The sequence below is a fragment of the Tachyglossus aculeatus genome, chromosome 1 (assembly GCF_015852505.1).
Source record: "Tachyglossus aculeatus isolate mTacAcu1 chromosome 1, mTacAcu1.pri, whole genome shotgun sequence".
NCBI classification, from domain to species: domain Eukaryota; kingdom Metazoa; phylum Chordata; class Mammalia; order Monotremata; family Tachyglossidae; genus Tachyglossus; species Tachyglossus aculeatus.
In genome coordinates, this window is record NC_052066.1 from 71,720,453 (window position 1) to 71,744,249 (window position 23,797).

At 42.5% G+C, this 23,797-nt stretch overlaps 1 protein-coding gene across 8 annotated transcripts in view; it reads left to right on the forward strand.

The window, feature by feature from the left end:
• Nucleotides 1-23,797, forward strand: part of GIGYF2 (GRB10 interacting GYF protein 2) — a 164,054-nt gene that overhangs the window by 53,056 nt on the left and 87,201 nt on the right. For all 8 annotated transcript variants that reach the window (XM_038755025.1, XM_038755094.1, XM_038755171.1 and 5 more), the window contains 6 exons: nt 867-951; nt 8,910-9,039; nt 9,338-9,433; nt 11,169-11,277; nt 16,807-16,918; nt 17,339-17,379. In XM_038755025.1, coding sequence (XP_038610953.1) covers nt 911-951; nt 8,910-9,039; nt 9,338-9,433; nt 11,169-11,277; nt 16,807-16,918; nt 17,339-17,379 — 529 coding nt within the window. In that variant the 5' untranslated portion in view covers nt 867-910. The remainder of the gene's footprint in view (nt 1-866; nt 952-8,909; nt 9,040-9,337; nt 9,434-11,168; nt 11,278-16,806; nt 16,919-17,338; nt 17,380-23,797) is intronic.

The following is a 23,797-nucleotide window of genomic DNA, read 5'->3' on the forward strand; positions in this document are numbered from 1 at the left end:
GGGCGTCAGAAGACCTGGGTTATAATCCCAATTCCTCTGTCACCTTGGGAAAGTCACTTTTCTATGCCTCGGTTTCCTTGTTCTCCCTCCTAATTGACTGTGAGACTGTGAGCTCCTTGCGGGCCAGGGATATCACTTTCCTTTTCTTTAATTACCCACCTGCGTTTTGTCCCACTTAAAGTGATCCTGTTCTTGACCCCTTTATTCTTCCAGTCCAGAGTTTGCATCTTCAGCAACACAAAAGAGACCCCAAATCAGTTCTTGCTTCCCTTCTGCCAGACAGCTTTCCTTCCCTCCCTCCCTCAAAACTCTCTCTCATTCCGTCTCTCCAGGAAGCTCATGCAGGCTACAAAGCCAGGGATGGCTCTATCTGCCCTTAACATTTGGTATTAATTCTTTCCTGTTGCTGCTGCATTTCGTAAGCAAGAATAAGGGGGAAGAGAAGGGAGTGAATTTGCCAAAGAAAAATGAATGCCATCCTGGAAGGTGAACTCTTAAAGGTCATGGGCCTAGCATATTTCCACAGTCAAGGGACAGAACATTTTGAGGTTCATTCGTTGATTGTCGTATTTATTGAGTGCTTGCCGTGTGCAGAGCACTGTACTAAGCGCTTGGAAAGTACAATTTGGCAACAGATGGAGACAGCGCCTACCCAACAACGGGCTCACAGTCTAGAGATGACAACTCTCAGGTGCTGTTTGGGTATGTGCCACGTGTAGAGCTCCGGCCCAAATCGAGCCCCAACCCCACACTACGAGCCGCCACTCTTTTGCCTTCTTCCTTGGAGCATATTAAGGGAGTGGTAGTGTAGCTTTAATTGTCTGAATTCTCCTTGTCATACATGGTTTTCTCTTTTTCTTTTTCAGATTTTTTCACTTTTAAAAACCTCTTGAAAAAAAGTTCAGAAAAAATGGCAGCAGAAACTCAGACACTTAACTTTGGGCCTGAATGGTGAGTGATTTTTAAATTTAATTTTATTGTTATTATTTTAACCTGCCCCTCCTTTCGAAAGCGTGGGATGGTTCTGTGTTGACCGAATGAGCTATGAAAGCTAAGAACATGTGCGTTTTAGATATATGAAATATCTGGAGGAAAGTATTCAATATATGTGTTTGTGTGAATAACTTTTGACCTTAATAAAAAATGGTCAGTTTCACCTTTAGGTCTAGACTGAACCCCCTCCTTCTTCTCCCTCCGCCTTACCTCCTTCCCCTCCCCACAGCACCTGTATATATGTATATATGTTTGTACATATTTATTACTGTATTTATTTTCCTTGTACATATTTATTCTATTTATTTTATTTTGTTAATATGTTCTGTTTTGTTGTCTGTCTCCCCCTTCTAGACTGTGAGTCCGCTGTTGGGTAGGGACCATCTCTATATGTTGCCAACTTGTACTTCCCAAGTGCTTAGTACAGTTCTCTGCACACAGTAAGCGCTCAATAAATACAATTGAATGAAAGAATGAATAGTAAGACGTCAGTTTCTCAGATAATTAAAAACGTGAAAAGCTTATGGAATTTTTTAAGGGATTCTTTCTTTTTAGTGATATAGCAAACTTGCCGGTCTGAGGAGTCCCTCCACTGAGGATTATTAATGCGTATAAAAATGGGAATTTTTCTATTTAATTCTTGAATGCCTTTAGAGATACCTGGGACCATTAGTGTTGTGTTATGATAAAATGATAGATATACCCCACAGTATTAAAATGAAATGTGAGCATTTTTGAGACCCTGGAAAAATTTGTCAGGTTTATTCATGGTGAGACTTGATTAGTTAACTGTAAACTAATAAGCCAGCATCGTGCCCTTATTTTTGACATTTGTGACCATCTGAGGCATCTGGCATTGATGGATTTTGTGTCTCTTTTTATCCATAAGCTTATCTTTTGTATTTCACATTCAGTACCTAGAAGCACTGTGTGCCAGGAATTACTGCCGAAGTAGACTAAATGTAGATCTCAGTTTAGTCAACATAGTCGCAGAGTTTGGTAGGTCAGTTTTAAAACTTGAACCTCTATATCTGGTCTGAGTGGAGCATGGTTCGCATGCAGTCAGTTTAGGTCCCAGAACCTTCTGGAATCTGTAGTAGACAGACCAGGGGCAACAACTACATGGTGGGCAAAGGAGACCATTGCTTTCAAGAGATTAGTACTAAGGGGCAAAGCTAGTGACTTTACTCTGTCAGCTTTTTGGGCAAGATGGGCAGCGTAGCTCACTCTTTATCTACCCCAGCAATTAGTACAGTGCCCAGCACCTAGTAGGTGACTAACAAATACCATTATCACTGTTATTACTATTTGTAGCCTGGCATGGACCTGGAAAGGAACCACAGATGGATCCAACATGTGTGTGTTGGAGGATGGAATTTGGAGGGGTGTGTGTGAGGGAGGGATATAAGGAAAGAAGGGAAGAAGTATGGGAGGGAGGAAAAAGAAAGGGGAGAAAGGAGTAGGGAAGGGAAGGAGGAGATCACTTAGCCTCCACTGGTCGTACCCCCAAGAGCCAAGTAATGGTGTCTGTGGAACAGGTCTGGGACAGGCCAGCTGAGTTGGGGTCCCGCTGCTGTCCGGGCGGTGATGGTGGAGGTTGGCCATTTTGGGCTTGGAAGTGAGGCAGTAGCTTTTCAGATGGGGCTGCGGAGCGTCAGTGGCCAACCGATCCCTAGGTTTCTGGGGTGCTGTAGTGAGACAGATGTGTTTCCCATTTGCTCTGGGGCAGGGGGCAAGAGGAACTTCTGGTGAGGGTGAGAGGGAGCCCCCAGGTAGGGGAGCAGTGATGTGCCAGCAAGGGTGAAGAAATAATAATAATAACAATAATAATGATGGTATTTAAGTGCTGACTATGTGCCAAGCACCGTTCTAAGCTCTGGGGTAGATACAAGAAAGAAGTGGAACAGACGTCCTGGGTTCATTTCTGTCCCCTTTGTGACCCCAGTTGGTGAGGTGGGTTTACCCATGGTTGCTCACCCTGTTGTACAAATAGTATACGTCAAGCTGACTGGGCCGGTGACCCTTGCCACCCCCAACAATTGGAGCTGGTTCTTGTGGGTTTCCTTGGAGCACGATTCGATATTTAGAGCACTACTGAAAAGCGTGGCATCTAGAGCCCTGCATAGGCTGAAGTTCTGGCACCTGCCTAACTTAATCAGTAACACTTAGTGAGCACCTGCAGTGAGGAGAGCACTCCGCTAAGGGCACGGGAGCTTATAGTTTTGTAGAGGAGACAGATGCATAAATTACAAATAGAAGAAGCTTAGGAGTAGAGAGCTCCAGATGTATTTGACACGGCTGGGCCTGGCCTAACTTCTGGGGACTGCTGAAGTCTGGCATTTTTTAGGGATTTGAGCAGGTGGTCAGTGGTTCCCGGCTAGTAATCTTGGGCTGCAGCCAGACACCGTAAGTGTGGGCCTTTTCTTGGCCCAAACTAAGCCGGCCTTAGGTGCCTAGAGCTGGAGATGCTCAGTTGCTCCTGGGGTCTGTTGCAGCTTCCAGGGGAGTGTATACAGTTCTTCAGGGCCTGTGAAATTCTTTGCCCAGAGACCGTGGATCCTCAGCTCTTGTTGGGAGCGGTTGTCCCCACTCTAGCCTGAGGAGACCTGACATAAGAGGGTGCAGGTCACCCCTCTCCAGCTTCAGGCTGGCCCTCCGCTCTGCAGCCCGGCCAGAGGTTCTTAGCAGGTCTGACCGAGACGCTACTACAGTCTTTGTGTTTGTTCCTCTCCTCCCACCGCCAGTCCAGGGAAGCCCGTGGTTCAGGATATGTAGAATGGTACTGGAGCAATAGTTGTAATAATAATGACATTTACTGAGCACTTTCTGTACTAAAAGGTTTGAGAGATACAAAATGAGCAAGCGATGCCGTTTCTGCCCACAAAGAGCCTATATTCTTAAACACAGAAGCAGACATCGAGGTATTTGTAAACAGAATAATCAAAACAATTGAATGTACAGTTAAATACGTGTATTAGGGAGATGCCGTAAACCTTTGAGAAATGTAATTTAAAATGAATGTCTTAGTAATGTATCCCAGGTAGTGTGGCTCTTTAAGAATTCAGCTGGCCACATTCTACTTACTGTTGGGCTGAGTCTGAAGGTACTCTGTTGTTCTGCTGTTATAGAGACAAAGGGGTTTTAAAAATATTGTTAGCAACTGTATCAGCTAACTGTTTTAAATTAATCCAAGTGATTGGGTTTTGCAAAGTTATTTCAATTAAAATCTGCCCTATTTAATAATAATAATTTTGGTATTAAGCACTTACTATGTGTCACGCACTGTTCTAAGCTCTGGGGTAGAGGCAAGGCTATTAGGTTGTCCCACATGGGGCTCACGGTCTTAATCCCCATTTTACAGTTGAGGTAACTGAGGCACAGAGAAGTTAGGTGACTTCCCCAAAGTCACACGGCTGACTAGTGGCGGAGTCGGGATTAGAACCCACAACCTCTGACTCCCAAACCTTTCCACTAAGCCACGCTGCTTCTCTCTTTACCGTCTTTGGAGAGACTGGGAGCTCATTGTGGGCAGGGAATGTTGCTGTATTGTACTCTCCCAAGCGCTTAGTACAGTACTTTGCAGACAGTAAGCGCTCAACGGATACAATTGAATGAATGAATCAGTCAGTCTTAAATTTACTGGTCGTCTCAAGTAATGCTTTTAGTTTGGTGATAACTGCTATATTACCACAGCAGCTTGTACATCCACACCCCTGAACCCATGGGGAGAAATTCAGTTGTGGGGCAACTGGCAAACGAGGGTTATTGTGGTGAAGAGTAGTTTGGGGGAAGGTTGTATCCCCAAATTGGTCAGTCTCGCTCGAAAATTAAGTTTTCGTGCTGTTAATGATGTTACCAGGGCTGGGAATGTGTCCATCTCTGTTATAGTGTACTCTCCCAAGCGCTTAGTACAGAGTTCTGCACACAGTAAGCACTCAGTATTTTCCACTGATTGATAGTTTCCACTGAGCCAGAAGCAGCGTGGCTCAGTGGAAAGAGCCCGGGTTTTGGAGTCAGGGGTCACGGGTTCAAACCCCGGCTCCGCCAATTGTCAGCTGTGTGACTTTGGGCAAGTCACTTCACTTCTCTGTGCCTCAGTTACCTCATCTGGAAAATGGGGATTAAGACTGGGAGCCCCCTGAGGGACAACCTGATCACCTTGTAACCTTCCCAGTGCTTAGAACAGTGCTTTGCACATAGTAAGCGCTTAATAAATGCCATTATTATTATAGTTGTTTTAAATGCGTACTGTGTGCCGAGCATTGTATTCTGTGCTGGGAAAGGGTGCAGAGGTGGGAATTAAAGTGATCTTGCTGGGCAGTTGAATAATAATGGTGTCATCAATCAAGCAATAGTATTTATTTAGTGTTTCCTCTGCTCAAGGCACTGTACTAAGCATTTGGGAGAATACAATAGAGTCAGTAGATAGAATACTTGCATTTAAGGAGCTTACAATCTAGCAGAGGAGAATGACGCGCAGATAAATTGCAGATAGAAGAAAGCAAGAGTATGATCAATAAACAATAATCCAGAGGATGACATCATAAGGAAGAAACACCGTTAGGAGGAAATTAGAAATAAGTTTATATTTAGCTAATAAGAACATTTACATTAATGTCTGTCCCCTCTTCTAGACTTTAAACCTGTTGTGGGCAGGGAGTGTCTGCCAACTGTTATACTGTTATAGTATACTCCCCCAAGCGCTTAGTACAGTGCTCTGCATACAGCAAGCACGCAGTCAATGTGACTGATTACTGATTCTATTGCCCTTTTTTCATCAATTCGTACTCTTTTGTATTGTACTTTCCCAAGCGCTTAGCACAGTGCTTAGCACAGTAAGCACTCAGGAAGTACTGTCGAAGAAAAAGTTCACCGTCTCTGTGTTGTGTTCGAGCCGGTATTTCGGAGACAAGTGTATTCCTACTAACTCTTCTTCTAGCACAAGTAGGGAAAGGTGGTTGACCAGCAGAGTCAAGGCCAGCTCAACTCTGAATAAACCAGCTCTTCTTTTATACAGTACAGCATCTAATTTAACCCAAGGGTACAATACAGGATGAACACATCAGGATAGGCAGCAATAACTCGTTGGGGTGGGGTTTTCCATCCAGCCCCTACCTTGTTCTCAAGGTGATTAAACCCCACCCCACCCCACTAAAGAAGTAGTGTCATCTTGAATTTGGCTACTCCTTTCAGAAGAGCGGGTGAACAACAAAGTGAAGATGTGTTGTGAAGTTGATCGTCTTGGCATCCAAGAGCACCCAGAGGCGATGAAGCAGGTCTAGAGCTGAAAGGGGGCAAATGCAGGACCGCGACCCTTGTGCTTCCACAGTACCAGCGATTGATTCTACCCCAAAATGGACTCATGCCTTTAATCCAGAATATGCAAACGTGTTCAAACTGCATTTATTTGAATGAGGGAAAAAAAGCTAAACCCTCCATTTAATGCCCCAAATTATCCAACAATATTTTCAAATATGTGAATTCAAAGAACATTTTTGTAGGAAAACTTGTGTGAAGGAATTTTTTGCCTACCTGTTTTTTCCCTCCTTAAAAGGTTTTTCTTCTATTTCTGTATGCCCTGGCATATTTCTGCGGGTGATTCTTCCATAGCACTATTTTCATTCATTCAGTCGTATTTATTGAGCGCTTACTGTGTGCAGAGCACTGTACTAAGCACTTGGGAAGTACAAGCCGGCAACATATAGAGACGGTCCCTACCCAACCGTGGGCTCACAGTCTAGAAGGGGGAGACAAACAACAAAACAAAACATGTAGACAGGTGTCAAAATCGTCAGAACAAATAGAATTAAAGTTATATGCAAATCATTAACAAAATAGAATAGTAAATATGTGCAAGTAAAATAGAGTAATAAATCTGCCCAAATATATATAAGTGCTGTGGAGAGGGGAAGGAGGTAGGGCGGGGGGATGGGGAGGGGCAGGTAAACATTAGAAAATACGAAGAGGAACATTTTATCATTTAAACTGAAGGTACCCATAGACCTTAACTCCCTTCTTCATAATGCACTAAAACACAATGCCCTTTTTGTCCTGCCAATATTCATAAGTCTCTTTCTTCGAAAAAGGTAGCTTTTTTTTTTAACTTATAATGTAGCAGTGTTTGCTGTCTGCAGCTGTGAGAAACGTGAGTGTGTTTAGTAAGCTGAAGACGGCTTGCATACAGCAACTTGAACTACTCTTCCTTTTCTCTCTTGGGGTCCAGAAGAATAAAATGCCTATGCCTGGTTCACTGGGGTCTAATTTGTTTTGAATTGCTAAAACTAATGATAAAAATAACAACTGTGGTATTTGTTAAGTGCTTACTTATGTGCCAGGCACTGCACTAAGCACTGGGGTGGATCCAAACAAATCGTGTTGGACACAATTTCTGTCCCACAAGGGGTCCATAGGCTCATTCCCCGTTTACAGACGAGGTGTCTTAAGCCTAGAGAAGTGAAGTAAATTGCCCAAGGTCACAGAACAGACAAGTGTCAGAGCTGGGATTAGAACCCATGACCTGATTCCCAGGCTCGTGCTCCATCTCTTACACCATGCTGCTTTTCTAATGATTATTCATGTCCAGTAAACTTTAGTAAGCAAGATATTTGAGGAGAGGGCTCCGAAACCCATTTGTGTTAAATCATTGAGTAAAAATTAAATGAATGGCCTGTCTTCTTCCATTAAAAGTCCCCCATGACTCAGTAGCCACAGCAGGCCTCTAACTGCAAGTAGAAATCTTTTGAACTACTCTCTGGTTAATACAGCCACCACTCATGAGAGTTGTTCTTCAGTCAGACTTCATCATCATCATCAATCGTATTTATTGAGCGCTTACTATGTGCAGAGCACTGTACTAAGCGCTTGGGAAGTACAAATTGGCAACACATAGAGACAGTCCCTACCCAACAGCGGGCTCACAGTCTAAAAGGGGGAGACAGAGAACAAAACCAAACATACCAACAAAATAAAATAAGTAGGATAGCCATGTACAAGTAAAATAAATAAATAAATAAATAAATAGAGTAATAAATATGTACAACCATATGTACCTCAGACTTGTAGGTAAGAGAAGCCGGCAGAAATACAGTCAGCAGTTGGGCTGCCATTTTTATGTTCTTATATGATGTTTTTAAATGATTATGCTAGGGCCTTATAGGATGATAAAGAAATGCAAATGGTGTTAATATGAAGCCATATCAATCCAAGCCATCTAATTTAATCGGTCAAAATCAGTCAGTGGTATTTATTGAGCGCCTACTCTGTGCAGGGCACTGAACTATGCTTGGGAGAGCAAAATACAACAGAGTAGGTAGCCGCTTTACCTCCCCCCAATGAGTTTACAGTCTAGAGGAGCCAACCTTATTCAGACGTTGTGGAGCGCACATAGGGTCTGCCACTCCCCTAGTTGTTTTGCCAAATAGTTACTGCCAAATGGAAGATATGGGATGGTTCTATTGAATTGGCTTGTTTTAATCTTAAAATGATGTTTGGAAAGCATCAAGATCCTGAGTGCCTTAGTACCCTACTTGTACTAAACCCCAGAAGTAGGAGGGGAAATTTCAAGTAAAACGAAGCTCAAATATTTTGTTTTATTTAGAAGAATCAAAAACCGACCTTTTTTACGAATTTGGATGGCCTTCAGTTTAGCAGCAGAATCCTCTTCTTATGCCTTCCCCCTTCCTCCTCAAATGTGGAGCAGTGCCTGGTCAGTTCCTCCCCAAAAGGTTTAGTAGAGTAATAGTTTTTATTAAGTTCTAAAACCATTTGGACATTAGACTATGCATCTAGAAGTTTATAATTCGACTTGCTTCGAGTTCTGCTTGTGAGCTGTAATTGAAGCGTGCCCCAATCAGCGCATGACTCAGAAACAAGAATTATGTTCTCACCTGGCTCACCCTACCTCAAATTTGTTTCAGGCTGCGAGCTCTGTCTAGTGGTGGGAGCGTGACGTCCCCTCCGCTTTCTCCAGCATTGCCGAAGTATAAATTAGCAGACTATCGCTATGGGAGAGAAGAAATGTTAGCACTTTTTCTAAAAGAAAATAAGGTAAGGAAAGTTTTGCATTGTGTCCGTGGGCTAGAAAGTGCAAATTATTTACATGGCAACGTCGGTCCCTAGAACTAGGCATATGGGAGTGAATTTATGTCAAATTAAGTAGTGATTTGGGATTGAGCAACATTTGACTTGAAAGTCTGCAGGAAGTAGGAAAGTGAATGAAAGAAGAAAAACTTCTTCAGGGGTGAGTCAAAAATGGAGATTAATAAGATTTTTTGGGGGGTTGCTGTCTGTTAATGTTGGAGAGAGTATCTGAGTTCTTAGTCTTTTTTTTTTTTTTGCCTTACAGATACCCTCAGATCTTCTGGATAAAGAGTTTTTGCCTATTCTACAGGAGGAGCCCCTGCCACCATTGGCACTTGTACCTTTCACAGAAGAAGAACAGGTCAGTCTCTCCCCAAGACGATGCTTGTTTTTTAAGTCACTTTCCAGGGGTGTGTTCTGTTAGCCATTCAGTTCTTCCAACTGATGTTTTTCTCTCTGATTATGTAAGTTCCTGGGGAATGTGAATTTCGTGTATATTTTGGCAGCTCTAAACTGTATAATACCAGGAGCTCTCCTTCCAGTGCCTCTGTGTCACAAGACTTGAAAAGCTGGATTGTTACCTTGGCCACACCAGGCACCGAGAGCTCATTTTCCTTTTTCACCAGCTCCTTAGCACCCACTTGCTCTCCTTTCTTTCACTGGTTCCCAGGCCACTTTGGCTTGTACTACGGGCACTGGGTCAGATTTGGGAATGAAGTGTCTTCTGGAGAGCATCTCTGGTAATTCAGCAAGACAGTGGACACATTCATTTCTGTCCTCTTCCCCACGGGGGAAAAAAATATCCAAAAAGGATTCCCATATTTTATTGTCAACATCAGTAGCAGCATTTTTAAGCTCTAATTTAGCGAACGCGTTGCACTAGGTGCCCAGGAGCATTGGAGAAGCAGCGTGGCTCGGTGGAAAGAGCATGGGCTTGCGAGTCATGGGTTCAAATCCTGCCTCCACCAATTGTCAGCTGTGTGACTTTGGGCAAGGCACTTAACTTCTCTGTGCCTCAGTGACCTCATCTGTAAAATGGGGATTAAGACTGTGAGCCCCACTTGGGACAACCAGATCACCTTGTATCCTCCCCAGCGCTTAGAACAGTGCTGTGCACATAGTAAGCGCTTAACATGCCATCATTATTTTTATTATATAATAAATAGAAGATGCTCTCTCCGCCCTTAGAGAAATAATGAAAAAGGGTAGGTTAGGAGTTACATATTGTAAACGTAGAATTGGTAAAAGGATAAGAGCATAGCTACAGGTGATAAAAAGGTAAGTAAGGAAATACATCTTTTAACAAATAAACCAAATATATAATAGTGTGGTATTTCTTAAAGCAGATAATCACAATGATAGTATTTTTTCAGTGAGTGGTATTGAGCGCTTTGTGTTCAGAGCACTGTATTAAGTGCTTGGGTGAGTAATCATCAATCGTATTTATTGAGCGCTTACTGTGTGCAGAGCACTGTACTAAGCGCTTGGGAAGTACAAGTTGGCAACACATAGAGACAGTCCCTACCCGACAGTGGGCTCACAGTCTAAAAGGGGGAGACAGAGAACAAAACCAAACATATTAACAAAATAAAATAAATAGACTAGATATGAACAAGTAAAATAAATAAATAGAGTAATAAAATAAATAAATAGAGTAATATGTGGTAAGCACTGTTCTAAGCACTGGGGCAGATACAAAATGATCACGCAAGTCACAATCCCTGCCCCACGTGGCCACAGTCTAAGTGGGAGGGAGAACAGGCATCGAATCCCCATTTTACAGATGAGGAAACCAAAGTACAGAGAAGTTAACTGACTTGCTCAAAGTCACAGCATGAATGAGGGCTAAGGTGGCTGGTCGGTTGTCAGTACTAAGATGGTTGGGATAATCAGGATGTTCCTGTTGGAGGAGGTGACCTCTTACGGATAACATTCTACAAACACGCTCTGTGGAACTATACACAAGGTAGTCTGAGGAATTGAGAGGTTTGAGGCGGGGGGCGTCCGGAAAGGAGGCCGTTACCTAAAGGAGAGAAGTGGCGTGCGTGTCTCTCTCTAGTTTTGAAACTCACTCTATGCTTTCCTTTTCTTGGCAGAGAAATTTTTCAATGTCTGTAAATAGTGCCGCTGTCCTACGGTTGACGGGCCGAGGCGGAGGAACAGCGGTAGGGGCTCCTCGAGGTCGAAGTTCCTCTAGAGGTCGAGGTGAGAGCCCTTCTCCGAGTACACACATCAGAAGCAGCAGAAGTCATCGAATGGCACCGGGGTGCAGGGTATTGGGACTGGTGCCAGACAACATCCCGATGAGGGTTAAGGCATCGTCCTTATAGAGTCCAAGGAAATCGTAAAAGGGTGATGAGAATGCAAAATTGCCCCGTCACGCAAATTTTACAAGTTACTAAATGATGAACTTGGCAAGTTTATTTGCTTCATTTTAGGAGTATAGCAAATGGTCAGACGTCAGCTTCCCATCTGTCTAATGTGGCTTTCCGTTTTTGCCACCAAACGTGTAGGCAGGATTGGGAAACTGTATTGAAAAGTCCCTTCCACCTGTCCCTTATACCAATAAAAACTTGGACGCTAACATGAGACGCTCTAATAATGGACCTTTTTACTTTTATAGGAAGGTTGCGTTTTACCCGGTAACACGAAGAGCTTCTAAATTGAATATTGTCACTTTATTCTCTTGCCAGACCTTGAAGCCATTTGTGGATATCTTCTGTTTATACTTTATGGTATTTGTTAAGCACTTACTATGTGTCAAGCACTGTTCTAAGCACTGGGGCGAATACAAGTTAATCAGTCCATATGGGGCTCAATGTTAATAAGTAGGAGGGAGAACATGTATTAATCCCATTTTGCAGCTGAGGAAAATGAGGCACAGGGAAGTGAAGTGACCCGCGCAAGGTCACACAGCCTGGATTAGAACCCTACTTTGATGTAGAACTTTTCGGGTCAGGAGAAGAGGGCACAGCTCTCACCCCTAATCATTTGTTGGGACTTGTCTGGATACTCCTTTCCAAATACTAATGTAGGGGAGGGGACTGTGGAAGCATTTCAGTCTTATTCATGGGATCTTCTCCTCGGAGAGGCAGACAGGAAGGAAAAGCTGAAGGAGCTCCCAGGGCAGCCACAGTTTCCAACTTCACAGCGCGTGGTGAAATACAGTGCAACGGAGTTGTTGGCATGTTCCCTGCAAACAAGGAGCTTACAGTCTAGAGGGGTGACAGCCATTAAAATAAATTATGAATCTATACATAATCAAGGCTGAGGGTGGGATGAATAGCACGTGCTTGAAGGGGCCTGATCCAGGTGCATAGGAGATGCAGAAGGGAGAGGGAGTAGGGGAAATGAGGGCTAAGTTGTCAGGGAAGGCCACGTGGAGGAGATGTGATATTGGCTCCGTGGAAAGAGCCCGGGCTTTGGAGTCAGAGGTCATGGGTTCAAATCCCGGCTCTTCCAGTTGTCAGCTGTGTGACTTTGGGCAGGTCACTTAACTTCTCTTTGCCTCTGTTACCTCATCTGTAAAATGGAGATTAAGACCGTGAGCCCCCGTGGGACAACCTGATCACCTTGTAACCTCCCCAGCGCTTAGAACAGCAGTGCTTGCCACATAGTAAGTGCTTAACAAATACCGTTATTATTATTATTAAACCTTGGAAGGCATGGGGAGTGGTGTTCTGCCGGAGATGAAGTGAAGGTGGGGGAGTTCCGGGCCAGAGGGAGGATGAGGGCAAGGGGGTTGACGGTTAGAGAGGTGAGATTGAGGAATAGTGAGTAGGTTGGTGTTAGAAGGGTGAAGTGTCTGAGTTGGGTTGTAGTAGGATGAACTCTTCCTTCCATTCTGGAGGAGGGATTTCAGAAGCTTTCAAAACCCCCATCACTGAAGGAGTCCATTGTTTTTTGATCTGATTATCTTGTAGCTACCCTAGTGCTTAGTACAGTGCTTAGTACATAGAAGCCTCGTAAGTATTATTACTATTATCATCACCCGTAAAGTGGGGTATGGAGCACATGACTTGGAGTTCTCTAAATTAGTTCAGGACTCCAGCAGTCTTGAGCTTCAAGAACTCGGATATTTGGCTCCTGCCCAGAGAGGAACCCAGAGGGACAACACCCATTTCTTCTATAGCGAGAGAATTACGTTGTTTAAAACCAATGTGAAGGAAAACTTGCACTGTAGTATTATGTTTTGAGATCACAAACGTACATAAAGGATTTCTTCTACTCTCATGACACATCTTTTCCAAACAGGCTTTCTTTGATAAATAGCCATTCACAAATTTCCTAACCGTGTTCTAGCCAAAATGTTTAGTGAAAAATCCATTTTATAGCTCAGCTGACTCTTCATCGATTTCCACTTTTTCCTGAAATTCAAGTGTTCCTCACTGTTCTCCTTTTTGTGCCTGCTTTCATTACCTTCTGCTTGGCATCTAAATGTTTGAAAGTGATTGTCATGTCAGAAATCAGTGGTTTATGCCAATTTAGCCTGTCAAAAATGATCATGCTGAAGAAACTATTGAATAATTAACAAAACCAAAGAAAAGTATTCAATATAGTAATAGCAAAAATAATGATAACGGTATTTGTTAAGCGCTTACTATGTGCCAAGCACTGTTCCAAGCGCTGGGGTAGATACAAGGTAATTAGGTTGTCCCACTTGGGGCTCACAGTCTTAATCCCTCAGAGAAGTGAAGTGACTTTCCCAAGGTCACACAGCAGACAAGTGGGAGCGCCGGGATTAGAATCCACTACTTCTGACTCCCAAGCCCGGGATCTTTCCACTAAGCCACACTGCTTCTCAAAAACACACATAGAGAAGCAGCGTGGCTCAGTGGGAAAGAGCACGGGCTTTGGAGTCAGAGGTCATAGGTTCAAATCCCGGCTCCGCCAATTAGCTGTGTGACTTTGGGCAAGTCACTTAACTTCTCTGGGCCTCAGTTACCTCATCTGTAAAATGGGGATGAAGACTGTGAGCCCCCCTGTGGGACAACCTGATCATCTTCTAACCTCTCCAGTGCTTAGAACAGTGCTTTGCACATAGTAAGCGCTTAATAAATGCCATTTTAAAAAAAACCAAACACACACGAAAGGCATTTTAGTCTTAATGTGAATGCAAGGCTTGACCCTGACAGTGAAGTTATAAATATATGAACAAACGACAAGTTTGTAGAAGCGTCTTTCACTTGATGTGATGTATGCAATATCTCTTCACCTTTTCCCCCCTTTCCCCTTGAAGTTCCACCTCATAAAAAGTTGGAATAAATGCTCTGTATAGTAGTAATGCTCATGGTATTTGTTAGCATGGGAAGAGACAAATTATCAGATCCAGACACCGTCCCTGACTTAGCATGGGGCTCATAAATCAGCGTTACGGAGAACAGGAATCACCCCCATTTTTCAGAAGAGGAGACAGGCTCAGAGAGGTCGAGATTTGCCTGTCATTGCCTGTCTAGAACCAATTCCTAGGCACAATTTATTTCCCTCCAGCCACTTGAAAAAAATATGGTATTTGCTTTAGTTTATGCTAGACACTGTACTAAACCCTAGGGTAAGTATAAGCTAATCAGGTTGAACGTATTACGTGTCTCACATGGAGCTCACAATTGTAATCCCCATTCTACAGATAAGGGAACCGAGGCACAGAGAATTTAAGTGGTTTGCCCAAGGTCACACAGCAGACATGTTGGGGAGCTGGGATTAGAAACCATTCTCTTCTGGCTCCCAGGCCTGTTCTCTATCCATTAGGCCATGCTGTTTCTCAGCTGTGGAGTGTGATTTTCTTTTGTTGACCAGAGAAGGGGTTGGAAAGTAAACATTTATTATGGACGAAGGGCTCAGAGAAAGCCTTCTACTAAGTGGATGTATTTATTTAGAAAGATTTATTTATTTAGTGATGGTAGGTGAATAGGTCAGACATATAGGATTGCCTTATGGTTTTTTTCCCCTCACAGTTTTTCTTTATAACTACCATTTTCACTTCTCCAGGATCATTTCAGGATCATTTTTAGACTGTGAGCCCACTGTTGGGTAGGGACTGTCTCTATATGTTGCCAATTTGTACTTCCCAAGTGCTTAGTACAGTGCTCTGCACATAGTAAGCGCTCAATAAATACGATTGATGATGATGATGATTTCAGAGTAGTCTCACAGATATGTTTATAATCCAGGGTAATGCGACTGACTTCTGGAGCAGTCTTCCTACTTAGTTATCTACGAAGTTTTCTTAATTTTTTTCATAATAAGAGCTTATTATGTGCTAAGCGCTGGAGTAGACTCAAAGTTATGCCAGTCTCAGACTCGGTCCCTGTCCCACCTTGGGCTCACAGCCGCAAAGGGACGGAGAAGGTATTTATCTCCATTTTACAAGTGAGGAAACTAAGAGCCAGGGAGGTTTCAAGGTCAACCCAGGTTTCTTGGCTCCCAGTACTTTGCTCTTTCCACCAGACCCCGCTACCTCCCTTGTAGAGATTGTCTTTAGTCTTGGGTTGATTTTCATTCATTCATTCAATCGTATTTATTGAGTGCTTACTGTGTGCAGAGCACTGTACTAAACGCTTGGGAAGTACAAGTTGGCAACATATAGAGACGGTCCCTACCCAACAGTGGGCTCACAGTCTAGAAGGGGGAGACAGAGAACAAAACATATTAACAGAATAGAATGATTAGAATAAATATGTACAAATAAAATAAAGTAATAACTCTGAAGCTTATTTAAATACGAAAAGTTGTATATTTTTTATTACCCAACTCATAGCTGCTTTGGATTATTGTACCTACCATAAGTCTAGTGGTAGATAAGATGTTTGCTACATGCCTATTCATCACGTTACTATTTTAAATGAATTAGTTATCCTAAGCACAGCTTGTTTTTCAAATGTATTTTCTATAGGAACTTAACCTGTCCTCGCTGCAGATTTTGCACAATTTGTGTTTTAAAATATAAGCGAGCTGCTTCCTTTTTGGTTTTTATTAATTTTTCCTGGTGTTATTAGGTCAATTACTACAGTAAAAACGGGTGAAAGTTGGTAGGGAAATATTACATTTCTGGATAAATATCAGAATGTAAAGATGATATTCGTCAGTGCTTTAATAAATGGTGTTCTTAATGACTTGCTGCAATGAAAGTAAAGAGAATGCCCCTGGTAAAATCAATATATTGTCTAATTCCTGAAAAAAAACCTTTCCATTTGACTCTTACTCTTTGAGTCTTAGAACCATTACTCTCAGTTTAATCCTGGATTTAATAAGAGGAACCATGGTTTTATAGTTCTGGAGGATTGCTGGTTTGTGATATCCTTTGATGGAATTTCCAAATTCCTTTGTAAGACAGGCTTGCAGCAGTTTTTTTAAATGGTATATGTGCACCACAGAGCTCTTCTGTATACTCATTATTCTAGAACTATACACGTTAAATATTCACATAATTTATTGCCTTAGGCATTGGGGAATACATGCATATAAAATAGCTTTCGAAAGCCATACTCTGCATCATTATAGTCTTTTACCTAATATATTAATTAAAAGACTGAATACAAAATTCAGGTGAAAACTCACATTTTGTAAAACGAAGGCATTTTTCAGTTAAAATCAATTTAGATGGAAAATCCAGGTCACTAAATGAGTCTTTTTAAAGAGGAGTCAGCAAGCGTGTTTCAAAATTTTGTTTAGGATAGGAAAAATGGCTTCGTAACAGGTTTGGATGTTTGACTGTCCTTTTCTTTTATTTTACAGGCCGAGGCCGAGGAGAAGGTGGTTTCTACCAAAGAAGTTTTGATGAAGTGGAGGGTGGATTTGGGCGAGGAGGTGGTAGGGAAATGCACAGATCCCAGAGCTGGGAAGAAAGGTAAAACAGAATTATGCATCTGAACAAAGACATCCACTACATGAAACCTCTCTTTTGTTCCTCTTTTTCCTCTAAGACATGAAAGGCTATTGGGATAGGTTTGTAGATGAAGGAATTTACAAATATGAATTATTCATGCTCTAGCTAGGGTAAAGATTAAATAATACTACATTAAGACTTTTAATTTCTGGGTTGTTATTGGTTCTGAATAGAAATAGATCACTTTGAGTAGAGACTCAAAGAGAGTAGACAGTACTAAGGATAACCTGGTCACCGCAAGTATCCTAGTTGGGATTTGTAGGGCATTTTGGTTATTGCCAGGCTTCCATTTTGTAGTTTACATTAAATTCAGAGGGAGAGTGAGTGCTCTTTTGGACTGCTGCTAAAACCTTGTTTGAACCTCTCTTTTTGTCTTTGAAGGGGAGACAGAAGGTTTGAAAAACCAGGGCGAAAAGATGCAGGTAAGGTGACTTAACAATTTGAAATTGTTGTATTGATAATTTTAAAATTTTTTTTGCTATCACTGTATCTGTTGTAAGACTCATGTGGGGCCAGATTAATCTAAAAATGAAGTTGTCACTTCTTGAATCTAACAGAGGGTCTGTAAAGGGCTGCTCCAGGTCAAATATGCAGTAATAGCATCCTCCTAACGGTTACTTTAGGGTAGCAAGGAAGAAACGAGTGCAGCCATAATGCAGCCCAACGTGTGTGTGGGGACTATCTGCTCATTTGTTCTTTTGAAGAAGTGGGCAGGATAAAAGCGACTGTGTATGTGGAGCAGAGTTATACAATTTGCTTTACGTTGTAAAACTTTGTCAGGCACTTTCAGTTTCCTGGAAGAAAGTCATGGGGTCCGTGCAAAATAATGAGTACAAGGACCGGGGCCAAATCAAGGGCCTAAAGCGTGGACTTGGAGGTTGGCCTGCCCATTCCACCGGAACACCAATAATTCCCTTGCTGATCCTATTAACAGGGCCACCATCTGGGACAGTACAAAGCTAGCACACGAATCAAACCTTCCCAGGATGGCTGCCACACATACACAGCATCCAAGGAGTTACCACTCTAAACCCCTCCCCAGTTTCCTCTGTTCCACCTGCATGGCTGCCACTGCTCAGTAAAGGAGGGGCTGGCTGGAAGTATTGCCGGGGAGACAATGTCGACCTTTGTGGTCGAAACTCAGCTCTGGCCCCAAGCACTGGGGGTCCCGACTCTGTCATTGCTGACCCCTCCGCCGTCCTCCCAGCCATCCACAGCCCCAGGAACGAAGCCCACTCTCTGCCTGAGTCTCAACAGACCTGGCTTGTAAATGGGGCTCTTGCCCTGCAACTGGCCCAGCCTGGGCTCGGGGCGGGCAGGGGATGCGTGGCCTAGGGGAAGAGCCCGGGGGTCCTAAAACCAGCCGACGAGGTGTATCGTGGAAGCCCTGGACCTCCCCTTCCCACCCTGTGATTTTAGAAAGTCCAGCCGTGATCTGACCCGGTGAGAGGCCGACTTGGCGTTGACATCCTACTGTCCAAAACTGAGACCATTGGACACTGCTAGTTCTCAGTCTTCCCCTTTGCCCATAGCGCGGCTCCTCTTCCCCAGGAAGATCTCCTAGCCGGACAGCAATGGAGACCAAAGCTCCTTTTGCCACTTGAAGGAAGGGAAGGGTCTCCAATTAGACTTGACTGCTGAGTGGGAAGCCTTCTGATGATGCCTGTTCCGTGGCAGGGCCTGGAGTCCGCGGAGCAAAAGGGAGTGACAGAAGTGGGGTGGAGAACAAGGGTGTTTGCAAGGCAGAGGAGGCCTGGAGCCCACAGTCCAGCCCTCAGGAGGATACAGAGCTTGGTTTTAAGCTAATACAAGTTAGTAGTTGTCTGATTTGTATCGTGTTGTTATTGATATATTATATATATATGTATATATATGTGCATATATATAACATATATATATAATATATCAATAACAACATGATGTATGTATATATATATATATATATATATATGTATATATATATATATATATAACCCATGAGTTGGTTTTAGCCTCGAGTTTGAAAATGCCATGGCAACCACCCATAGTGAACGTGGGCAGCTGATTGGCACTATCATTAGAGGCCAAGAAGTTAAAATAAAGCATCGAACATCTTCATTCCTGGTTTGGTTTAGAATTCTTTCGTTTGGTGTCGTCGTTTCTCTAGCACTTGTCATCATGCTTCGGGGGGGCTGCTTTTTAACCATTTTAAATGTACCTTTTCAGAGGAAAGGTGAATGTTTCATCTTGTCCAAAACAGTCACCAGGTCAGGGAAAAACCCCTTTAACTCTCCCTGGCCTTGCTGGTGCCTGTTGAAGTAGTGCGGTTGAAAACAGGAAATGTGGTTGGAACATGGGCACTTTCAAGGAGCTCCCTTCTCTAAATAGGGACATGATGTATACCCAGGATGGGAGAGAGGCCTGGCATAAATAGGAACTAGCGTCAACTAGCTTCAAGTGTTACCTGTAGTAAAATAAAAATACCGTGCCTGTTTATATGTATCCTGGTTAATCTGCATCTGAGGGAAAGCCACCACTTAATGTAATCATTAGCCAAATTTCCCTAGACTCAAACTTCAGCGAGAAATACTAGAAATTTCTTTTAAAAAATCTCCATGATCAGGTTTGCCGTTAAATCGAACAGGACAAGTTGTTATTCTTGTCCATTACCTCACGCTGTGACATGTACTGTTTCAGCAGCTCCTCAGTTGATCTGCAGATTTTCCTGAAGTTATCAGGCAGTCAGTAGGTAGATTTAAAGATCAGCAGATAATAGTTTGTCTTAATGTGTTGTCAATTTTTCATACGATTAAGGCACAGTGTATGTTGTTGGGGAAATGGTTTACGTGACCATGTATTAGAACTTTTGGATTCATTTAACATCTTCAGTAAAAAATAAAGTGTATCCTTTCTTGGAATAGTTTCTTATCTTTTTTTTTAGTGTCTGAAAGACACCCAGAACGTCAAATTGGGTTTAGTTGGTCTCTAGTGCTACCAACTGCCTTAGTACCGTGCCCATTGCTTAATACAGTGCCGGGCATGTAGTAAGTGCTGAACAAATACCATTAATAAAAAAGAAAACTGCCAGAAGTTGCTGTACTGGAATAGATCAGGGGTTTGTTTTCTAGGAAGAGTGACACCTGCTTTGGCCTCTACTAAATGTTTTAGATAGTGGTCTTTAGTGAATGTTTTAATGAAAAGCAAACAGCTCATAATTTGGTGTATTTTAAGGAAGCACGAGAAACAGTTTGGCCTAGTGGAAAGAGCACGGGCCTGGGGGTAAGGAGGACTTGGGTTCTAATCCTGATCTGCCACTTGTCTGCTGTGTGACCTTGGGCAAGTCATTTAACGTCTCTGTGCCTCAGTTACCTCGGCTGTAAAATGGGAATTAAGACTGTGAGCCCTATGTGGGACAAGGACTCTATCCCACCCAATTATTTTGTATCTACCCCAGGGCTTAGTACAATTCTTGGCATCTAGTAAGGGCTTAACAAATACCATTAAAAAAAAAAGAGACTAGTAAGTGAGGGATGTTATGACTCCCGTAAAATGAGGGTGGTTTTCTTGCAGAACCCCATTTTAAGGAAAAATGGCAGAGAGGCAGTGTGGCCTAATGGAAGGAGCAAGGAGTGGAGAGTTAGGAGATGCAGGTTAGAGCCCCAGCAGTAATGGTAATCATAGTATTTATTAAACTCATATCCTGTGCAAAGCCTTAAGTTCTGGGAGACATACAAAATAATCAGATCAGACATTGTTCCTGTTCCCCACAGGGCTGTCAGCTCCTTGTGGGCAGGGAATGTGCATTTTTATTGTTATATGAGCAAGCCACTTGGCTTCCTCATCTGAAAATCTGAGATAAAATACCTGTTCTTCCTTTGTCCTGGACTGTCAGTCAGTCAACTGTATTTATTGAGTGCTTATTGTATGCAAAGCACTGTACTAACCCCTTGGGAGTGTACAATATAACAATAAACACACACATTTCCTGGCCACAAATGACCCTATGTCCGATGTTTTCCATGTATATATACAACCATTTCTTCTGACAGCTCCTCACACTACATTTAAGCAGATACACCTGGTCAGAAGAATATTCCCCAATTTTGCTGTCTTGTTCCACCCCAAATGCATAGTGAAAACATATATTCTGGTAGAATTGAATTGTAATTTTAGTTACTCAACAATTAAGTGAGAAAGGAAGAGATGGGCTGATTTTAATCCCTCTTGTTTCCTACCAAGCTTCCTGACTATTTTTCCCAAAGGAATTGACAGCGCGCTCTCATCTTATTAGTTGGGTAGAGGGAACAAAAGACGGGTGAATATAGGTTTCTTGCCGTGATAAATGCCAGGGTATGAGCGGTAGCTGAACTTTCCCTTGATGGAGTCATGAGATATGCCCAATTTTAGTACAAAATTTAGTACTATGCTTAGAACAGTTCCAGTGCTTAGAACAGTGCTTTGCACATAGTAAGCACTTAACAAATGCCATTATTATTATTATTATTACAAAAGAGATCCCGTCGTTTAGAAGACTCTTCTATTAGTCAACTTTGTGAACTTTTAAATGCAGATTAAGGCTGTGAGCCCCACATGGGACAACCTGATCACCTTGTATTCCCCCCCCCCCCCCCAGCGCTTAGAACAGTACTTCGCACATAGTAAGTGCTTAACAAATACCATCATTATTATTATTATTTTACACCTTTATTGCAAAATTGAATTATCAAGTGAAGTTGTTGGCCATCATTTTGTGTAGAAAGGAAGAAACAATGAAAAATCAGCTCTTTAATTTTGGTATATATTCCTTTATTACAGTTCAAGTTTGTAGGATACTTGAGGGGAAAATGTGTATTTCCACCAGTTTTTACTTCAGAGTAATATTCACCCAACCTGCTGGCCCCTTCATTCATTCATTCATTCATTCATTGTCGTATTTATTGAGCGCTTGCTTTGGCAGAGCACTGTACTAAGCGCTTGGGAAGTACAAGTTGGCAACATCTAGAGACGGTCCCTACCCAACAACGGGCTCACAGTCTAGAAGGGAAGGGAAGGTCCCTTCTCTTCCCTCCAGCCATTAATCAAAACGGGTGGAGCTGGAGGGGAAGACCAGATACATGTTCATTCATTCATTCAATCGTATTTATTGAGCGCTTACTGTGTGCCGAGCACTGTACTAAGCGCTTGGGAAGTACAAGTTGGTGACATATAGAAACGGTCCCTACCCACATGTGAGGTGCAGTTGCCCTAACTTCCTCTTTGCTGGGGTTGGGATGGCAGGGGGTAGAAGAAGGGAACAGCCTCCAGAGTTGAAAGATAAATTTCAGCATTGTTAAGTCTTGAACGTTTACTTGGCAAAACATTCAGTGTTGAGTGTCCTGTTCTTAATATGTAATTCTGTTGTGATCTCACATGGGCCATCTTATTTAGGACTAATGTGATTCAATTTCGATAATGAAGCTTGCTGCTAATGTTAAAATGAGTGGGTGCTGCAAATATTATGGATAAAAATAATACTAATAAGAATATGAGCGTAAAAGGAAAAATACGTTGGAGAACTTTCATTCATTCAATCGTATTTATTGAACGCTTACTGTGTGCAGAGCGCTTGGGAAGCACAAGTTGGCAACGTAGAGAGACGGTCCCTACCGAACAGCGGGCTCACAATCTAGAACAAATGTAAACTGGTGCATTTTAATGAAAGGTACATCGAAACAGGAGGTAGACTGTGTTCAAGGTAGGGTCTGTCATTCCCGCATCAAGTTTTTAAGCCCAAGTTTGATAAAACTTCATCAGTAGTGTCATCTTCAAGTAAGGGGGCCAACTATACACACATACACAAACAAGCTTATATGCGCACTGTGAAAAAAATGGAAATTTCAGTCATTCAGCTGCTTCTAGTAATATAATAATGATAATAATAATGATGGCATTTATTAAGCACTTGCTATATGCAAAGCACTGGGGAGGTTACAAGGTGATCAGGTTGTCCCACGGGGGGCTCACAGTCTTAATCCCCATTTTACAGATGAGGTAAGTGAGGCACAGAGAGGTTAAGTGACTTGCCCAAAGTCACACAGCTGACAATTGGAGGAGTTGGGATTTGAAATAATATGAAATACGAAATTTAAATAATAGTAATATGAAATTTTAGGTGGGCTAGTGGGAGAAAACCCACTTCAGGCATTGTATATGATAAGGGACTGAATCCAGTTTGCCACTAATTAATCCTTAGCTTCCTGATTATATGTTTTAGGGATTGAACTGGGCTTCTTCCTGATCATGAGATCCAAGAGCAAAATGAGCAAGGCAATAGTACTTAGAGTAGGAATCAGGGAGACCTGCAGTTTTTTATTTTTCACATGAATCACCCATCATTCTGTGCCTGTCCAAAAACGGTAGCTAGTGATAGTTTTTTGACTGGCTCATACCTCTCCAAAGAAAGTATCACCTCTGTATATCATCTCAAATTGGAGAAATTATAAAAAAGTGACACCAGAATGTTGATAATGCGAGTTCCATGTTTGCTTTTTAGTGGGATACTTCAGAAGAAAGGAATGGTCAAAATTATTTTTGCTTATATTCTGAGAATTCTATATTGTCGGTTTGTGAACTTGTAAACACCCTATGTTTTCAAGATTTTAAGGTGTTCTGTTTTTTAAAGCAGCATGGCCTAATGTTGCCCGGGAGTCAAAGGACCTGGATTCCAAGCCTGGCTCTGCCGTTTGTCGGCTGTGTGACCGTGGGCATGTCACTTTACTTCCCTGTGCCTCAATTACCTCAATCTGTAAAATGGGGATTTAGGCTGTGAGCCCCATGTTGGACATGGACTGTTTCCAACCTAATTATGGTTTTTTTTAATGG